At 42.9% G+C, this 20,025-nt stretch overlaps 1 protein-coding gene across 1 annotated transcript in view; it reads right to left on the reverse strand.

Annotated features, from left to right (window-relative positions):
• Nucleotides 1–20,025, reverse strand: part of LOC134348078 (cilia- and flagella-associated protein 47-like) — a 712,768-nt gene that overhangs the window by 599,257 nt on the left and 93,486 nt on the right. The window contains exons 12-14 of the mRNA XM_063050919.1: nucleotides 15,905–16,082; nucleotides 4,879–4,975; nucleotides 741–957 (exon numbers count right to left, since the gene is read on the reverse strand). Of these exons, the coding sequence (XP_062906989.1) occupies nucleotides 741–957; nucleotides 4,879–4,975; nucleotides 15,905–16,082 (492 nt within the window). The remainder of the gene's footprint in view (nucleotides 1–740; nucleotides 958–4,878; nucleotides 4,976–15,904; nucleotides 16,083–20,025) is intronic.

The following is a 20,025-nucleotide window of genomic DNA, read 5'->3' on the forward strand; positions in this document are numbered from 1 at the left end:
AAATATAGATGGGCACAATGAGGGATGAGAATAAGAAAAAACAGAATAAAAGAAAGCAGAAAGGAAAATACAGTTGGGGTAGATGGTAAAATACAGAAAGAAATGCACCAAATAAAGAGAGAGAAAAAAGATACACTGAGAATTTTCTGAGAAGAAAAGCAAAGGAAAGATTAGAGGAAAAAAAGTAGACAAAGAAATAAAAGTAAAGGTTAGTAGTGGAAACTGCAAGAAAGAAGACAGTAAGGGAGATTACAGAAAGACCTTTGATAAAGAAAAATCTTTGATAAGTGAATAAAGAAATTAATGGGTTATATTTCAGAGCCTTGGCCTAAGGTTTTTGATCTGGTCAAAGTATGTTCATTATGTCAAACTGTAGCCAATCTAATCAGCAATGGACCTTTTTACTATGGAAATCAAAGTATAATTGTATAATTTTCTCACAGGTATAAGTTTTATAAGACAAGTAAACCACACAAAGCAAATTTAGGATTTTTCAATAAGCTGCCTGATGCTTATGAGATACATCAACAACACAAGATTGCAAAATATGCTTGATTATTAAAACAAATTACTTGCCATGACATGCATTGCTCTTTACAACTTTGTTTACTTCAATAGTGCTTAATACTGCGTAATGTATGTCACAGAAAGATGCTAAAGTAATATTGTTGTCTATATTTCATATTTTCCCTCAAGATTCTTTCCACTAGACAGAAAAGAAATTTCTCTTTCACACTTACTTCTGAAAAGTTCCAATTCTTTTACTTTCAAATACCATTGGTACGTAAATCGTAGATATGGGTGGGATCACCTGAGACAACGGACTAGATTCAAGCAGCTCTGTACAACATGTATCCATTTCAACTAAAATGTGTGTAGTTAAGTTGTTCACAATAGTCAAATTCTGGGTTGAGGATGAATGTAAACATACTTCTCCAAAGTCGATGTTTGATGGGCCTAGTCAAAAAAAAAGTTTAATTTTAGTAAAAACTTCTGAAAATTAGCAAGAAGAGTGCAATTACCTATGGGCAAAATGCAATCATACTTGCAACATAAGTTAGGTGGTCTTCGTACTTGTAAAAATCGACCAGTATGAAAATGCACTGCTAAACTGTGGGTGGTGGGAATATCTACTAATTAAAAAAAAGATAAATAAGCTACAGTATACACCATATGCCATTAAAATTAGTTCTTACTGCAGCAGCACAGTGCACTACAAGATAAGTGTAAATATAAGTCAATACTAAATTAGCATATACATATATCTTACATGTGTGCAAAATAAACAACAAAATAAAAATAATGCCTCTAGTGCATTATTGAGATACAAACAAAAACTATAGCAGTAAAATATATTCTTTTGTCTAAAATAGACTTAAAAATAAAACTACAATTTTCAGCAAAAACAGCATAATAGGGAAACAGAATATAAATGACGAGATACACCTTGGTTACAATTATAAAACACTTATAAAACACAATTATACTCCTCAAAAGTATTTCACTATTTATTAATTTACTGTCCAAGTTCACACACAAACACAGCTATTTGAGGGAGATACTGGAGGTACACAGTCCTCTTGAAAATTACATAGTTTCAATTGATGAACTACTATGGAAAAGATTACAAAATGTGAACAAAAAATGTCTATTCCAACCTCATCCATTAATCTGATGAATACTTGGGCCAGTACTTTCAGATTATCGATATTTAGAAACCAAACTTTGATTTCTCAATTATTTCAAAATGTCTTCATACTTTAGGCAAATTTGTCTTTTTAAAATCATACCACCTTCTTGTTTTTTTTAATTATTTTCTTCAATTTTCATAGTCTTTACATGTTTTCAAATGCTGACATGGCACAAAGGGGAGCAGGACTAGAAACAGGCTTTACTATCCCATTATTAGTCTGTTATTTCATTTTATTATCTCTCGGCTCAGCTTACTTCAGCTCGGCTTATCACATTTTTGATTATATTTTTGACCCACAAGCCACAGCTCTGAGATTGAGAGAAATTGCTCCCAAATTTCACTCTTGAAAGGCCTTGCTCTAAACTTAACTAAATGCTCTGGATTCCCCATCAAAAATAACACCTCTGTATCTTCTAAATCTTTTCATAATTTTGAACATCTCAAATATATAGCCTCTTATCCCTCTAAACTCAAACAACCACAAGATATGTCCTGACTTTTTAACTGAACTACTAAGACTTGGTTGGTATCAATGGTGAAATGAAACCATAGGAGGTTGCAGATGATGAAATCTGAAACCAAAAAAAAAATTGCTGTAGCAACTCAGCAGGTCAGGCAACATTTGTAAGAGAGATATGGGGCAATCAATGTTTCAGGTCAAGGCTCTTCATCTGGACTGAAAGATAGAGGGGAGATAACCAGTATAAGGCAGTTAGAGGAGGGATGGGGCCAGAGTTGGCAAGCAATGCATGGATCTAAGTGAGAAGGGCTGATTAGTAGATGAAGGAGGGAAGAGTGGAAATAAGGGAAGTAGCTGAGAGGTAATAGAGGCAACAAAGTCATAAGACCATAAGATATAGGGGCAGAAGAAGCCCATTCAGCCCATCAGGTCTGCTCCGCCATGCAATCATGGGCTGATCCAATTCTTCCAGTCATCCCCACTCCCCTGCTTTCTCCCCATACCCTTTGATGCCCTGGCTAATCAAGAACCTATCTATCTCTGCCTTAAATGCACCCAATAACTTGGCCTCCACAGATTTACCACCCTCTGACTAAAGTAATTTCTCCGCATTTCTGTTCTAAGCGGACGTTCTTCAATCCTGAAATCATGTCCTCTTGTCCTAGACTCCCCTAACATGGGAAGTAACTTTGCCATAGCTAATCTGTTCAGGCCTTTTAACATTCGGAATGTTTCTATGAAATCCCCCCTCATTCTCCTGAATTCCAGGGAACACAGCCCAAGAGCTGCCAGATGTTGCTCATACTGTAACCCTTTCATTCCTGGAATCATTCTCATGAATCTTCGCTGAACCTTCTCCAATGTCAGTATATCCTTTCTAAAATAAGGAGCCCAAAACTGCACACAATAGTCCAAGTGTGGTCTCCCGAGTACCTTATAGAGCCTCAACATCACATCCCTGCTCTTATATTCTATACCACTAGAAATGAATGCCAACATTGCATTTGCTTTCTTCACCACTGACTCAACCTGGAGGTTAACCTTTAGGGTATCCAGCACAAGGACTCCCAAGTCTCTTTTCATCTCTGCATTTTGAATTCTCTCCCCACCTAAATAATAGTCTGCCCATTTATTTCTTCCACCAGAGCGCATGACCATACACTTGCCAACATTGTATTTCATTTGCCACTTCTTTGCCCATTCCCCAAAACTATCTAAGTCTCTATGTGGGCTCTCTGTTTCCTCAACACTACCCGCTCCTCCACCTATCTTTGTATCATCGACAAATTTAGCCATAAATCCATTAATCCCATAGTCTAAGTCATTGATATAAATTGTAAAAAGCAGCGGTCCCAATACTGACCCCTGTGGAACTCCACTGGTAACCACCAGCCAGCCAGAATAGGATCCCTTTATTCCCGCTTTCTGTTTCTGCCGATCAGCTAATGCTCCACCCATGCCAGTAACTCCCCTGTAATTCCATGGGCTCTTATCTTGCTAAGCAGCCTCATGTGTGGTACCTTGTCAAAGGCCTTCTGAAAATCCAAGTACACCACATCTATTATATCTCCTGAGTTTACCCTGCTTGTAATTTCCTCAAAAAATTGCAGTAGGTTAGTCAGGCAGGATTTTCCTTTCAGGAAACCAGGCCAATGGATGGTGGAATCTGATAGGAAGGTAGAGTGTAACCAAGTAAGGAAGATAGATGGGTAACATGCTTCTCCTCTGTCCCCTTTTCTTGTTCCTCCCAATCTCCCCAGATCCCACTCCCAATCACCATATCACACCATTTCTTTCCCCTCCTCCACTTCATTTCCCATCATCGACATAGTCCTCCCGTTGGGACCTTCTCCCTCCTGTTCCCATCCACCCACTCCATCTTCCATATCTGGTTCCATGTTCCACCTTCCTTTCCTTCCAGATTAGGATTATTCCCTTCCTTAGTGGCAGTGCCCAAAACTTAACATAATATTCTGGATGAGGTTTGATCTATCCTCTGTACAACTAAAGCATCAATTCTTTCTCTTTTGTATGTCACGTCAGAAGTCTGAACTTCAACAAAAGCCAGCAGACTTTTGGTAGTTTAAATGGTACTTCATTAGTACGAGAAGCATTGGTGAATAAAAGCAACAAGTAATTTGATGTAGAAAAAGTGCAAAAATTCACAAGCAAATTTCTAATAACCAAATAAGCTGAAGTGTATTAATGGCCACTTGCTTACAACAAAGATACTAAATGGGATTTGTATCTTTTTAGATACTAATTGGATGATTCTTCTTATTGTATAGTCACCTACAGTGAGCACTCTGTATTGTATAGTCACCTACAGTGAGTGCTCTGTATTGTATAGTCACCTACAGTGAGCGCTCTGTATTGTATAGTCACCTACAGTGAACGCTCTGTATTGTATAGTCACCTACAGTGAGCACTCTGTATTGTATAGTCACCTACAGTGAACACTCTGTATTGTATAGTCACCTACAGTGAGCACTCTGTATTGTATAGTCACCTACAGTGAGCGCTCTATATTGTATAGTCAGCTACAGTGAGCACTCTGTATTGTATAGTCAGGTACAGTGAGCACTCTGTATTGTATAGTGACATACAGTGAGCGCAGATGAACACTCTGCCTTGCCTCCAGCTTACTGGATGATACAGTGTTGACAACAGCAATATTCACAATCTACCTCTGAATATAAAAGAAATAAATGAATATTCAACCTACCAATAAATATTTGGTGGAGCTGTTGAGGAGTCAGTGTCAAACTGCAATCCTTCTCTTCTTGAAGGGTAGCTGGGACAGCATTAAGACTATCTTTTACCTGAAAGAAGTCAATTGAAAAGAGATCAATATTCTTCAAAATCAAAGGGGAATAAAAATCGTTGATTCTCCTCCTAAAAGAAAAAGTATGCTGTTAATATCTTTAAAAAATGCTTGTAAAAATAGACAATGGTGAGATTATTAATTTCCCAAACAATTCCCAACCTGAGTACAAGTGAAATGTGTACATTTGCTCCCTAGATTCCTGTTCTCCCTGTTGTCTTGCCCAGCATTTCTTTCATATATATCACATAAAAAATAATTATTCATTTATGTATTCCTATATGTGGAACTACATTATATACAAATTGGTTGCTGCATTTCTTAATAATATTAACACTTCAAGAAGAATTTAAATGTAGTTTGGGAATCTTAAAGTCATGGTTGGCATTTTAAGTTTTTTTTATTTTTCTTTCTAACTGCTAAATTCTCAACTTACCTTTGGTGCCATTCCTATATGAAAGTACTTAATTATTTGAGCATTAAGAATGTTGCCTTTATTGAAGACACAAGCTCCAGAGTTGCATACGTGGCTAGGCAAAGGTTACTTCCACTACAGGCCTGAAAATACATCAGGGCAGGAAAGGATGCCTGAAGGAGGGACAACAGGGACCTCGCATCAACAGCTACTTTTTGAGAAGCAGGTCGAGTCAGTCAACTTAAGTTCAGCAGCAGGACAAAACCCAAAGTGTGCAGAAAATCAATACCCCTGTCCCAGCAGAGGAAGAGCAAGGCACAGGAGAGCAACCGGAACCCAGCCCATTACGACCTGCAATAGAAAAGAAGATCCAGGGAGAAAGCCGTTGATCAAGTGGCCAAAATCCTGCAAGAAGGCAATGTGGGAGGAGGTCAATGCTGACCTCTCCAACATCTTATAGACGTTCAGAGGCACAACCATGAAGAAGTTGGAAAGAATGGGGGAATTAATCTATAGCTATGGAACAGAATGTTTTGGAGTGCTAGAGAGGAAGAAAATTACATCGACGATCCCCACTAAGTCCAGGAGGCAGAAGGAAATAGATCGCCTAGTCAGAGAGAGGAGGCAGCTGAAGAAACAATGGAGGAAGGCCACAGAGGAGGAGAAGGAAGGCATAAACCTGTTGCAAGCAGACATCCAGAGCAGGCTTGCGACACTGAGGAGAGCTGAGAATCTGGTAAGGAAGCGCAGGAAGAAGGAGCGGACAAGAGCAAGCTTCTATAAAGATCCCTTCAAGTTTGTGAAAGGTCTCCTCACTGGGGAGAAGAGTGGAAGTCTCTCAGTGTCAAAGGGAGAACTGGAAAAATACCTGAAAAAGTTATACACAGTCAACTGACGCCACGAAGAGATCACCCTCCCACCTGACATGCCACCAATCCATCCACCAGAACACCAAGCAGATATCAGCCCACCTAGATGGAGTGAGGTGGAGAAAATTGTGCATAGAGCATCAGCCCCGGGTCCCAATGGAGTGCCATACAAGCTCTACAAAAATGCACCAGGTGTCCTGCGGTTCCTTTGGAGGCTCATTAAGGTGGTATGGCATAAGCAGGAGATACCAACATCCTGGCAGAGAGTCGGAGGAATCCTGATCCCAAAGGAAAAGGGTTCAACAGAAATCGGCCAATTCTGCCAGATTAGTCTCCTAAACTTCGAGGGCAAAATCTTCTTTAGTGTGGTGGCTCATAGGCTATCAAGATATCTGCAAAGAAACCATCTGATTGGTACATCAATCCAGAGAGCAGGGATCTCAGGCTTCTCTGGCTGTCTGGAACACGCTTGCACCACCTGGCATCAGATCCAGCCGCCAAGGAGGGAACAGATCTTCACGTGGTGTTCCTGAACCTCACCAACACCTTCGACTCAGTCCCCCATAACCTCCTCTGGGCTGCTTTCAACTTCTTCGGGGTCCCAGTGGCCCTCACAAGCCTTGTTAAGGTCTACTTCCAGGACGTGCAGCTATGTTTGACAACAGCAGATTACACCACAGCGTGGCAACATCTGGAAGTGAGAATCATGGCTGGTTGTACCATCTCCCCACTAGCCTTCACCATGGCCATGGAGGTGATCATTAGAGCATCTCGATGGATGGTTGGAGGACAGCACATAAGACCTGGCCTGAGGCTGCCGCCTATCAGAGCATACATGGACGATCTCACAACACTCACCACGGCCAAAGCTTGTACTGTACGCCTGTTGAGAAAGCTTCAAGAGAATATCGAGCAGGTTTGGCTTAAGATCAAGCTGAGCAAGTCCAGAAGCATCTCTATCCTCAAGGGGAAGCTGGTAGACCAACGCTTCTATATGGGTGATGAGACGATTCCAACAGTCTTCGAGAAGCCTGTGAAGAGCCTAAGTCGGTGGTATGTGCATCCCTCAAAGACGCAGAGCAGCTAGATCAGCTCAGGAAGGATGCCGTCAGTGGCCTCAAGAGCATCGACAGAACCACACTCCCTGGCAAGTTGAAGCTCTGGTGTATGCAATTTGGGCTCCTTCCACACCTGATGTGGCCACTAACCCTGTATAAAGTTCCAATCTCGAAGGTGGAAAAGCTGGAAAGACTGATCCACTCGTACGTAAGGAAGTGGCTTGGTCTTCCCGGGTGCCTCAGCAGCAAAGGGCTCTATGGCAAAGGAGTCCTACAGCTACCCATTTCCAGTCTTTCAGAGGAGTACAAGTGCGCCAGAGTAAGACTGGAGATGATGTTAACAGAGGCGAGTGATCCATTTGTAGCACAAGCTGCCCACATCCTGGATACTGGGAGGAAATGGACTCCATCAGAAGAAACCAAGCAAGCAAAGGCAGCACTCGAGCACAGGGACATCGTGGGCCGAGTACAGCAAGGGAGGAGTGATCTTGGCCTTGTGGACAGTACAGCAGCCTGGAACAAGGCTGCTCCATCTCAGAGACGCAGGCTCGTGACGCAGGAGATACGTCGGCAGGAGGAGGCCACAAGATGTGCAAAGGCCGTCGCTCAGGCGAGGCAAGGGCAATGGACGAAATGGGAGGGAGTGGAGAAAAGAAAGATCTCCTGAAAAGAGCTGTGGGAGATGGGGACATTCAGAGTGAGCATCACCATCAGGGCTGCCTACGATGTCTTGCTGTCTCCCATGAATCTCAGCCAGTGGTATGGAGAGGACTCCACATGCTCCCTCTGCCCGACTTCAGCAACACTAAATCACATTCTGGTGGGCTGCAAGACCAGCCTTACTCAAGGCCGATTCACCTGGCGGCACAACCAGGTGCTATGGTGTCTTGCAGCGGTGCTGGAAAGTTGGCAGATAAGCGTCAACGCTCTCCCTTCCCCTTCATCCCGCTGGCCATCAACAGCATTTGTCCGGGACGGTGAGGGTCAAGCCAGACTCGATACATGGAGACCAGACACCGGGCAGCTAGGCGGGGCACGTGATTGGAAGATGGTTGCAGACTTAGGCCAAAGGCTCTGCTTCCCAACTGAACCCATGGAAACCAACCTCAGACCAGACCTTGTGCTATGGTTGGCCTCGCTCCATCTGGTTTACATCATCGAGCTTACAGTGCCCTGGGAGGATGCAGCGGAGGAGACGCTTACAGTGCCCTGGGAGGATGCAGCGGAGGAGGTCTACGAGCACAAGAAGCTGTGGTATACTGAGCTTACAGTGCCCTGGGAGGATGCAGCGGAGGAGGCCTAAGAGCACAAGAAGCTGAGGTATACTGAGCTTACAGTGCCCTGGGAGGATGCAGCGGAGGAGGCGCTTACAGTGCCCTGGGAGGATGCAGTGGAGGAGGCCTACCAGCACAAGAAGCTGAGGTATGCTGAGCTTACAGTGCCCTGGGAGGATGCAGCGGAGGAGGCCTACGAGCACAAGAAGCTGAGGTATGCTGAGCTTACAGTGCCCTGGGACGATGCAGCGGAGGAGGCCTACGAGCACAAGAAGCTGAGGTATACTGAGCTTACAGTGCCCTGGGACGATGCAGCGGAGGAGGCCTACCAGCACAAGAAGCTGAGGTATGCTGAGCTTACAGTGCCCTGGGACGATGCAGTGGAGGAGGCCGACCAGCACAAGAAGCTGAGGTATACTGAGCTTGCAGCCGATGCGCAACGACGTGGCTGGAAAGCAGGGGTCCGACCGGTCAAAGTAGGCTGCAGAGGATTTGTAGCCACATCAACATCAAGGCTACTCCGGGAGTTGGGAGTGTGAAGGAAGACACACCGACAAGCAGTCAAAGACCTCTCCAGAGCTGCTGAAAAGGGTAGTCAGTGGTTCTGGATGAAGAGAAAGGATTCTTTCTGGGCCCCCAAGTGGGTGAAAGGCATCTGGGGTGTGAGCCTGGGACGCCGGGATTCACTGCTGAACCCTCCGGAGGTGTTGTGGGCCTATCAACGAAACACTGAAGAAAGAGGGCGCCCAGTTGATAACCCAGAAGATGTCACCACTCACTTGGCCACCCCACAGAGTCTAGGCAGCATGTCTCAGGAGTGCAAATAAGGGATATTAACATCTAGTCCTACATAACATACCTTTCAATATCTTCTTTGTCTGCTTTCTTGTCTTTTCTATCCAAAAGAGAAATCTGCAAGATGCAGTGTTAGCATTAAAGGAAGAGAAATTAGATAGTAATAGGAAATGCATATAGAAATCATGATGCATGACGAGCATGCATCTTTGACTCAGTGCAAAATAAACACAGAATTCACATAAACACAGGAGATTCTGCAGATGCTGGAAATCCACAGCAACATACAGAAAATGCAGGAGGAACTCAGCAGATCAAGGCAGCATCTATGAAAATGAACAAATGGTCAACATTTTAGGCCGAGACCTTCCGTCAGGACTGGGAAGGATGAGTGAAGATGCCAGAAAAAAAGGTGCGGGGTGGGGATGGAGGACAAGCTGATAGGTGAAGCTAGATGGGTGGGAAAGGTAAAGGTTTGGAAAAGAATGAATCTGATTCCAGAGGAGAGTGGACCTTAGGAGAAAGAGAAGGAGGGGGGAGGGGGGACTAGAGAAAGGTAATAGGCAGGTGAGGAGAAGCGGTAAAATACCAGAGTGAGGAATGAAGAGGGAAGGGGGAGGGAAAAAGAAGAAAATACTGGAAGAGGATTTCAATGTTCATTTCATCAGGTTGAATGTTATCTACATGGAATGAGAGGTGTTGTTCCTCCACCCTGAGAGTGGCCTCATCATGGCAAAGGAGGAGGCCATGGACTGACATGTTGGAAATGGAATGGGGAAAGGAATTTAAATGGTTTGCCACTGGGAAATTCCGCTTTTAACGGATGCAGCAGCGGTGCTCAACAAAGCAGTTCCCTCCAATTTGCATCCAGTCTCACCAATGTAGAGGATGCCACATGGGGAGCACTGGATGCAACAGATGACTCAATAGATTCGCAGGTGAAATGTTGCCTCACCTGGAAGGACTATTTGGGGCCCTGAGTGGAGGTGAGGGAGGAGGTGTATCGGCAGGTGTAGCACTTCAGCCACTTGCAGGAATAAGTGCCTGGAGACAGATTAGTGGGGAGGGATGAATGGACAATGGAATCATGGAGGAGTGACTCCTGTGGAAAATGGAGAGTGGAGAAGGGCAAGTAGAGCCATAAAGAAATACAGCAAAGATACAGGCCCTTTGTCCCATCTAGACCTCACTAAAACAATTTAAACTGCCTACTCCCCTAGACTGGCACCCGGACCACAGCCCTACTATCCATATGCCTATCCAAACTTCTCTTAAACGCTGAACTCAAGCTGCTTGAGTGAGCTGGCAGCTTGCTGCACACTCTCATGACCCTCTGAGTGAAGAGGGTCTCATGCTTCACTTAAACTTCTCACCTTTTACCCTTAACCCATGACTTCTGGTTGTAGCCATACCTGACCCCAGTGGAAAAAAACCTGCTTGCATTTACCCTATCAACACCCCTCATAATTTTCTATCAAATGTCCTCTCAATCTTCTACGTTCTAAAGAATATAGTCCTAAGCTATTCAATCTTTCCTTATAACTCAGTCCTCCAGACCCAGCAACATCCTTGCAAATTTTCTCTGTACTTTTTTAATCTTGTTTACATCTTTCCTGTAGGTAGGTACCAAAACTGCACACAATACTCCAAATTAAGCCTCACCAATGTCTTACACAACTTCAAAATAACATCCCATCTTCTGTACTCCATACATTGATTTATGAAGGCAAATGTGCCAAAAGCTTTCTTTATTACCCTATCAAACTGTGATGCTGCTTTCAACGAATTAGGTACCTGTATTCCCAGATCCCCTGGTTCTACCACCCTCCTCTTACCGTACTGTTCACTGTGTAAGACCTACCCTGGTTGGTCCTACCAAAGTGCAAAACCTTGCACTCGTCTGCTTTAAATTCCACCTGCCGTTTTTCACCTCTTCCTAGAGATGCTGCCTGGCCTGCTGCGTTCACCAGCAACTTTGATGTGTGTTGCTTGAATTTCCAGCATCTGCAGAATTCCTGTTGTTTGCCGTTTTTCAACCTATTTTTCCAGCTGCTGTAAATTACTCTGCAAGCCATGGTAGCCTTCCTCACTGTCCACTACACCACCTATCTTGGTGTCATCTGCAAATTTGCTGATCCAAAATTAACCACGTTATCAACCAGATTATGAATGGCATTGTAGGTGTTTGATTTGTTATCACGTGAACAGAGTTCCGATACACAAAAAGGAACTTGTCCATCTTGTGCAGTAGAGAAATGTCCTCCTTGCCTATCACTTTAATAGACTTCTTGACGATTTGGATAAACCTTTCAGCTAACCTATTTGTTGCTGGGTGGTGAGGAGCTGACTTGAAATATCTGATGCCATTTTTCTTCATGAACAGTTGGAGTTCATCTGACATGCATTGTGGCCTGTTGTCACTGACAATTTGTTCTGGTAAGCTGTTTCTGGCGAAGATAGTCCTCAGAGCAGCAACAGTCCTTGCTGACATGGTTGACTTCATTGGTATAACCACCAGTCACTTCCAATGAGCATCCACAGCAATCAGAAACATGGAGTCCATGAATGGCCCAGCAAAGTCAATATGTACTCTTTACCATGGTGCTGACGGCCATTGCCATGGGTGTAGAGGTGCCTGTGAGGGTGCATTTTGAACTTTATGGCATCCAGGAACAGCTTTTGGTCAAGTCTTCAACCTGTTTATCTATTCTTGGCCACCACACGGAGCTCTGGGCGAGACACATCATCTTGACCCAAGCTGTCCTGTATGCAGATTCTCTAACAGTTTGGAGGGAACCACAACACGAGATCCACACATCAATATTTTCTGACATATCGACAGTTAGTATTGTTCTCACTGAGAACTCTGGAAACATAGGGTTACCATGAGCTGGCCACCTTGCATAGTGATGTCATAAACTTTTGACAATGTCGGGTCAGTCCTTGTTTCACTTTGTATTTCAGAATTTGTTGCCAACAACTGGCCCACCAATGCTGTGTGGAACACTTCTGCTGGGTCAGTGTTGCTGCATTATTTGGTACCCTTGAACTATGTCAGATGAGTGGGCTCCTAGGAACAGTGCCAAGTTGTAACCAGGTAGCAGACCTCTCTGGAATTCCCTTCCTGGGATTGAAAATGGACAGAAGGGGGCTGGTGATCTGTCACTAGCATAAACTTTTCTCTGTAGAGGTAGTGGTGGAACTTCTTGATTCCTCATACTAAACCAAGCCCCTCTCAGTCAATCTGTGCGTAGCTGTGTTGTGCGCTCGTCAGTGATCTTGAAGCAGATGCAATCAGACATTCAGATCCATCTTGCAGTGTGACAAAACAGCACCAATGCTATAAGGGGACACATCACACACCAGTCTGATGGGCAGAGATAGGTCAAAGTGGGTGAGCAGTTCATCAGATGTTATTAGTCTCTTTGTTTCCTTGAATTCTCTTTCACATCTTTCTGACCATTCCCTATTTGGCCCTGTTTGCAACAGTGCGTTTAATAGGTACAGCACTGCAGCAATGTTCAAGAGAAACTGGTGGTAGTAGTTTACAAGGCCCAAGTATGACATGAGTTGTGTCACATTTTCCAGTTTGGGTGCCTGTAGCACTGCTTCAATCTTGTGACTTATGTAAGCCATGCTTGTCAATGACATGTCCACAATATGAGATTTCATTCTTGAAAAACTCACATTTCATGGTACACAGCACTGAGTTGATGCTCACTTTGAAATCCCCATATATGCGAATGGCTCTGTCCTTCCCTTTCTTGATCACTGGGACAATGGGCGTGGCCCATTGCTCCACTCAACTTTGGAGAGAATTCCAGATGCCTCCAAGCTCTGAAGTTCAGCATCCACTTTGGACGTAGTGCTTTATGGAATCTTGGTGTTGCTGCTTCATCCGTTTCAATTCTGACCTCCATGCCTTTGAGTTTACCAGTCTCTGGTTAGTGCTACCATTTGGGCTGCAGTTGCCTGTTGATGACACATTGGGAGCTTTGATTGTGTGCCAGTCTAGTTGGATTTTTCCCAACCATTCACGTCCGAAAAGTGCTGGCTCTCCACTTTTCAACACAAAGCTCTAACTGTTGCATTTGCCTTCCATACATCACATTCACTTTTAGTTTGCCTTTGGGGGACACTTTTTCACCTGTGTAGATCTTTAGCATCAATGACGTCTTTTCTAGTGTTAGCTTAGAAAATAGTGTTGTAGTCAGCCTTTGAAATTATAGACAAAACTGACCCAGTATCCAGCTTCATGTTCAGTTTTACACCAGGCACATCTATTGTGACCCAGAAGATTTTGTGATCTGCTTCAGAATACTATGCAATTCTAGGCATGACAGCTCACCTTTGTCAGACTTTGTTGTATGATTCTGTTTTAGATTCAGTCACTTTATGCATTTGCCTAGTTTTGTGTTTGAAACTTTTCACTCGGTGTGGTTTTGCTCTTTGGTCGTGCTTTTTGTCTGCCCTGCACATTCTCTCTATGTGACCTTGTCTGTGACACTTTATGCAAACTTTTTCTTTGAACCAACAGTCATTTGCATTATAGGAGGGTTTACCATATCAATAATATTTTTGGCTTTTTGTACAATTCAGGGATATTTCATGCATTTCACATTCTATCCTCATTTTCAGTAGTTCTGCTGCATCCTTTGCTGCAGTCTCTAACAATAATACAATGGTCAATGCACATTCTAAGGGTAAGTCTCTGTCTGACAGTAGCCTCTTTTCAGTGCTTCAATAATTCATACCACATACAAGCCTGTCCCTTAATGCATCAGAAAGTCCATCTCTAAAGTCACAGTACTGGGAAAGTTTGCACAGTTCTGCAATATATTCAGGAATGCTCTCATCCTTTGACTGGTTGCTTTTGAGAAGTCTAAATCTCTCAGCTATTACCAGCCATTTAGAGCTCAATTGATTTTATAAAATTGCAACAATTTCATCAAACATCTTGCTTTCTGGTTTTTCAGGAGTTACTAGATTGCATAAGAGCCTGTACCATTAAGCTAAGAAGTGTGGCAGCTTTCTTTTTATCATCTACATTGGTCGCCTTACACTACAATTCAACCCTCTCAATTTACGACTTCCAGCCTTCATTAGCACAATCAAATTCATCAAATTTCTCAACAAAAGTCATCACCATGTTATTTTTACTTTAACTTTGCTTGTTGTGCATCTTTTCAGTGTGTACTATGCAATTACTCACATGACCCTTTGTTAGTATCTGGTCAGTACTGTTAACTCTTTCCTCCCATAATCATCCTGGAACTATCGGTGCAGTTGGTGATATTCTCTGACATTCAGGTTCATACTCATCACCAATTTGTTGTGTCAGTGCAACTACATATCAGTTAAATAAAAACACGCACGTGGGAGATGACTTTAACTGGTGTATTTACATTGCAGTGGGAGAGAGTAGACAATAGATCAATGTGCAAAGGTAAGTTATCAGTCCATACTTAGTGCTAAGGGGAGTCATTGATCGAAAAGAAATAGATCCATTTATTACAGATAGGTTTATAAAAGATGTCATTCAACAGCTTGTCTCTAAAGATGGAGGCAGAGAGATTGAGAAAAGGGAGGGAGGTGACAGAAAAGGACTGTAAATTTAAGGACAGGGTGGAAGCTAGAGGCAAAGCTGATGAAATTGACAAGCTCAGCATGGGTGCATAAAGCAGCACTGATATAGTTGTGAATGTAGCGCACAAAGAGTTGGGGAGAATTACTGGGAAAGGCTTGGAACATGGACTGTTCCAGGTAGCCAACAAAAAGGCAGGAATAGCTAGAGCCCATGCGGGTGCCCATGGCTACCCCTTGAGTTTGCAGAAAGTGGAAGGAGCCAAAGGAGAAACTGCAAAGAGTGAGGACAAGTTCTACCTGATAGAGGAAGGGTCGTGTTGGAGGAGAACTGGTTGGGTATTTCATCGAGAAAGAAGCAGAGAGCTGGAAGGACTTCTTGATGCGGGACCGAGTGTACAATGACATTCACGTTCCTGATTTTCAACCTCTGATGATTTTCCCTTTGTTTCCTTTAGCTCTCTCCCTGAGAGAGATTGTCACCAGATTTTTGTCATCCAATCCTAAATGATGTGCAGCAAGCACTGGTTTTGTTTCAATGGTGGCTGAGGGTTTGCAGCAAGACAAGACTCATCTCTGCTTCACCATCAGTACCAACATCTCTTTTCTCACCCTTGCTGAGAATATACCACACCTTTGAAGAATAAGCAACTTCACTACTACAGATCAATCCCTGAAGGAAAAAAAGGGAATAATAAATAATTAAATAGATGAGAAAAACAGGATTGTGTTATCCTAGTAGAAAGAAATGATACTTCTTTGACAAAATACTTTGGATACTGAATACCTAAAAATAAAAGTTCAGCCAATTAGGCAACATACAACAGAATGGAAAAGAATAAACCTGTTTTTTCTTCAGACATACTCTATATTTATATCTAACTGCCTCATATTTGACCTTAATTTGGCAGAATTTAAAAGAAACCAACTTACAGGATTTGATGGTACTTCAAACTCTTCCTGCTTGTGCGTTCCGATAGGTTGTACCACAAAACATGTACTCAACACCGGTTTATCATAAATTATGTCTTTGACTGAAAGTTTTGGAGAAGACAGTCCTTCAGCTGGTCTCATGCCAATATCCACTGCATTATTAAACTCTTCAAATTCTCTAAAGACATAAATGAATATACTTCTTAATAGTGGCATGGAAAATATAATAATAGCACATCATAATTTGTGTCAAATGTGGATTACATCTTTTGCAAGGCTGACTTCAAAAGATACTTGAGTTATTTTAAGAAAGCCAGTAATTGAACTATATTTTTACATCCCTTTGTCCTGCTATACTACAAAATTCATGAAGTAATCTTCTCAGACATTCTATTAAGGGCATTTTTGTGGAAGAAACTCAGAAAGATAACCCACTGTTCTCTGATCTGGAATGTAGGGCTTCTCTGGCTGGCTTGCCTTTTCTGACTCCACTGTTGTAGCCTGGATATCAATGACACAGCAAAGAAGCCCCAATTTCAAAACACTCTTGAGAGTATTGGCCACTGACAAGGCCTTGTCTCCAGTTTGGCCAGTTGTGAAAGTTATGAGGGTTCACAAATACTACTGACTACAGGTTTCCCCCACCATCCGAAGGTAGAGCGTTCCTATGAAATGGTTCGTAAGCCGAAATACCGTAAAGCGAAGAAGCAATTACCATTTATTTATATGGGAAAATTTTGTGAGCATTCACAGACCCAAAAATAACCTACCAAATCATGCCAAATAACACATAAAACCTAAAATAACAGTAACATATAGTAAAAGCAGGAATGATATGATGAATACACAGCCTATATAAAGTAGAAGTACTTTTCCATAATCATTGCTGAACTGTTCTCCGTAGCGAAAATCTCACGCAAGCGCCGTCGGCAGAAAATCTCACGCAAGCGCTGTTGGCATAAATGCGCTCTCCAGTAACCTTTAAAATATGAAGCTGCCAAATCATACCAAATAACACATAAAAATACACAGCCTATATAAATTAGAAATAATGTACGTACAGTGTAGTATCACTTACCGGAATCAGGACAGCGCAGAGCACACTGATGATGCTGTGTTAGAATGAGTCATCGCAGGTTGGAGTAGTAGAGTGGCCCCCACCTTCCGGGCCGCCGAGCGATACATTGCCGCGAAGCATGTAGCGGTAGCCGGGAGGCACATAGCACATCTTTAAGAAAAAAGCCGAAACAAACATGCTAATTAATTAGGTGCCACCCGACACGCAATTGTCAGCCCAGATCAGTGCCGATTTCTGATTGTGTCGTCTCTGATCTGGACTGACAATTACATGTCGGCAACACCTAATTAATTAGCATTTTTATTTCGGCTTTTTTCTTAAAGATGTGCTGTGTGCCTCCCGGCTACCTTTGCATTCTCCACGAATCGGTATCTGTCCATGGCCTGGGGGTTGGGGTGGTGGGACACTGGGGTGTCATCTCGTCATCGTCTGTTTCCATTAGAGCAGGCAGCTCATCTTCTTCTATCTCTGCCCGCCTCGATGTCAAAGGTCGAGATTCGTCGTCTGCTGTGGCTGATGTGGAAGGCTTGCTTGACTGCTGAGCCTCGCGCATTTTTCTATCACACAGTTCTTTGTAAGGACTCAAACCATCCTGAAAATATCTCCTAAACCGACGTACCCTTTCAAAATTAAAGTCGTACTTTATCATTACTCATTCGGTTTCAATTGTTATCCTTTTTTCTTCCAATTGCATCAGCTCTTCATCTGTCAGTTCTTGGTCATGGGATGCCAAAACCTCTTCAACATCATCTTCGTCAGCTTCCACAAGCCAAACTCACTTTGTCCTTACTTCGTTCACCACGATCAAAATGCTTAATTATGTCTAGTTTTACGCTAAGTGTAACACCCTTACGAGCTCTTTCAGGCTCTTCCAATACCTTAGAACTCATTTTGCAAACGGCTGCTCATGTTTAAGCAATGCCGGCGAGAATCCAGGGGAGAGCGGCTGCTCGGGGCACGCGCTGCCTTTTATCGCGCACTGATTTTTTCGTGCGCTGATTTTTTATCACTCGTTGCTTTTCTTTCGTAACAGTGAAAACACCTTCTGAAAGCAAAAACAGGGTACTAATGTAGGTCTTTCGTAACAGTGAGGTTTCGCAAAGCAAACGTTTGAAAAGCAGGAGACACCTGTGTATAACTTTAAAATCTTTTAAAAATAAAGAAAATAAATTTTTTAACAATTCATGAAAAATAGCTAAAGATACATAAATAATTTAAAACATTAAACCAAACCAAGATAATTTTATGGTAATTACCTTCCCCTTTCACCTTAAAAACTGACACCAGATCTGAGAAGCAATACCCCGGTATAAATGCAGGGGAATCTCAGAAAGATGGAAGTTCTCCACATGGATTCTGGTGCAACTCAAGTCAGAAGCACCAGCAGGGTATATGCTCATTAAATATTGAGTTACAGAAAACAAAGCAGAAAAGGCCATCATCTAGTTTTACTCTAGAAAATATGCACCCACCAATGCCATAAATGGCACACTTTAAAAATGTACAAATGAGTCAAGAAACACTGCAGATGTTGGAAATCTGGAGTAACACACAAAATCCTGGAGGAGCTCACTCAGTTAATCACAACCTACAGATACAAGAGCACAGTTGTTGCTTCAAGTCAAGACCCTTCTTCAGAACTGCTAAGAAAGATGGGAGATAGCTTGTTAAAAAAAGGGTTGAGGGAGGGAGTTGAGTGAGAGCTGGTGGGTGACAGGTAAATCCAGGTGGGAGAGGGAAGGTAAGCAGGTAGGGGAGAGGGAGTGGAACGATATAAGAAGTTGGGAAGTGAGAGATGGAAGTGACAAAAGGCTGAAGAAGATGGAATCTGATAGGAGAGTACACTGGACCATGGAGTGAAGAAAAGAAAGTTAGAAGAAGAACTGAAGAGAAGAATGTGTGGCTGATATCACAGGAAGTCATTCCTGCCTGTGGCCATCAAACTTTACAACTCCTCCCTTGGAGGGTCAGACACTCTGTGCCAATAGACTGGTCCTGGACTGATTTCCTGGCATAATTTACATATTACTATTTAACTATTTATGGTTTTATTACTATTTAATTATTTATGGTGCAACTGTAACGAAAACAAATTTCCCCCAGGATCAATAAAGTATGACTATGACTATGACTATGACTACGAGCAGATTGACAGCATGGAGCAAAGTAAACAGAATGTGTGTAGGCCTGGTGGGATAAGGGAAGAAAAAGCCGGGTAGAGGAAAGTGGTTATCAGAAGTTATAGAATAGATATTCATACCATCAGGTTGGAGGCTACCAAAAAGGAATAAGAAGTGCTGTTTCTGTCACCTGCATCTCGCCTTAGCTTGGTAGTTGAGGAGGTCGTGGATAGAAATCTTGATGTGGAAATCAAATTAAAATGGTTTGTCACCGGGAGATCCTGGCTGTTATGGTAAATGGAATGAAGGCGTTCAATGAGGCAATCCTCCTATCTGCATTAGATCTTACTGAAGTAGAGGAGACCACACCAGTGAGCATCAGATGCAATAAATGATCCCGATAGATTCACAAATGAAGGACTGGCTCACCTGGAAGGATTGTTTTAGGCCCTGAACAGTGGTAAGGGATGTGAAGAACGAATAGCACTCTGCAGAGTTGCAGGGATGAATACCTGGAGGGTGATCAGTGGGGAAGGACAAGCAAACTGCAGAGAGCGATCCCTGCGGAATGTGGAGAGGGGGTGGGGAAGATCTACTGGGATTGCACTGGAGATGGTGGAAGCTGTGGAAAACATCAAGATTCAAGATTATGTATCACGTACATCAAAACATACAGTGAAATGCATTATTTACATTAACAACCAACACACCTAAAACTGTGCTGTGGGCAGCCTGCAAATGTCTCTACACATTCCGGAGCCAACACAGCATGTCCACAATAATTGGCAGACAACTCAAAATACAATAAGTCAGAATACAACAAGCAGCGAAAGAACAACAACTAAATAAGCTTCATTCCTCCCACTCACCCACACACTTATACGGCTCTCTAACCCCGAGAGATGTAAGTGGGGTCAGCCTCT

This window comes from Mobula hypostoma, chromosome 6, assembly GCF_963921235.1.
Source record: "Mobula hypostoma chromosome 6, sMobHyp1.1, whole genome shotgun sequence".
NCBI classification, from domain to species: domain Eukaryota; kingdom Metazoa; phylum Chordata; class Chondrichthyes; order Myliobatiformes; family Myliobatidae; genus Mobula; species Mobula hypostoma.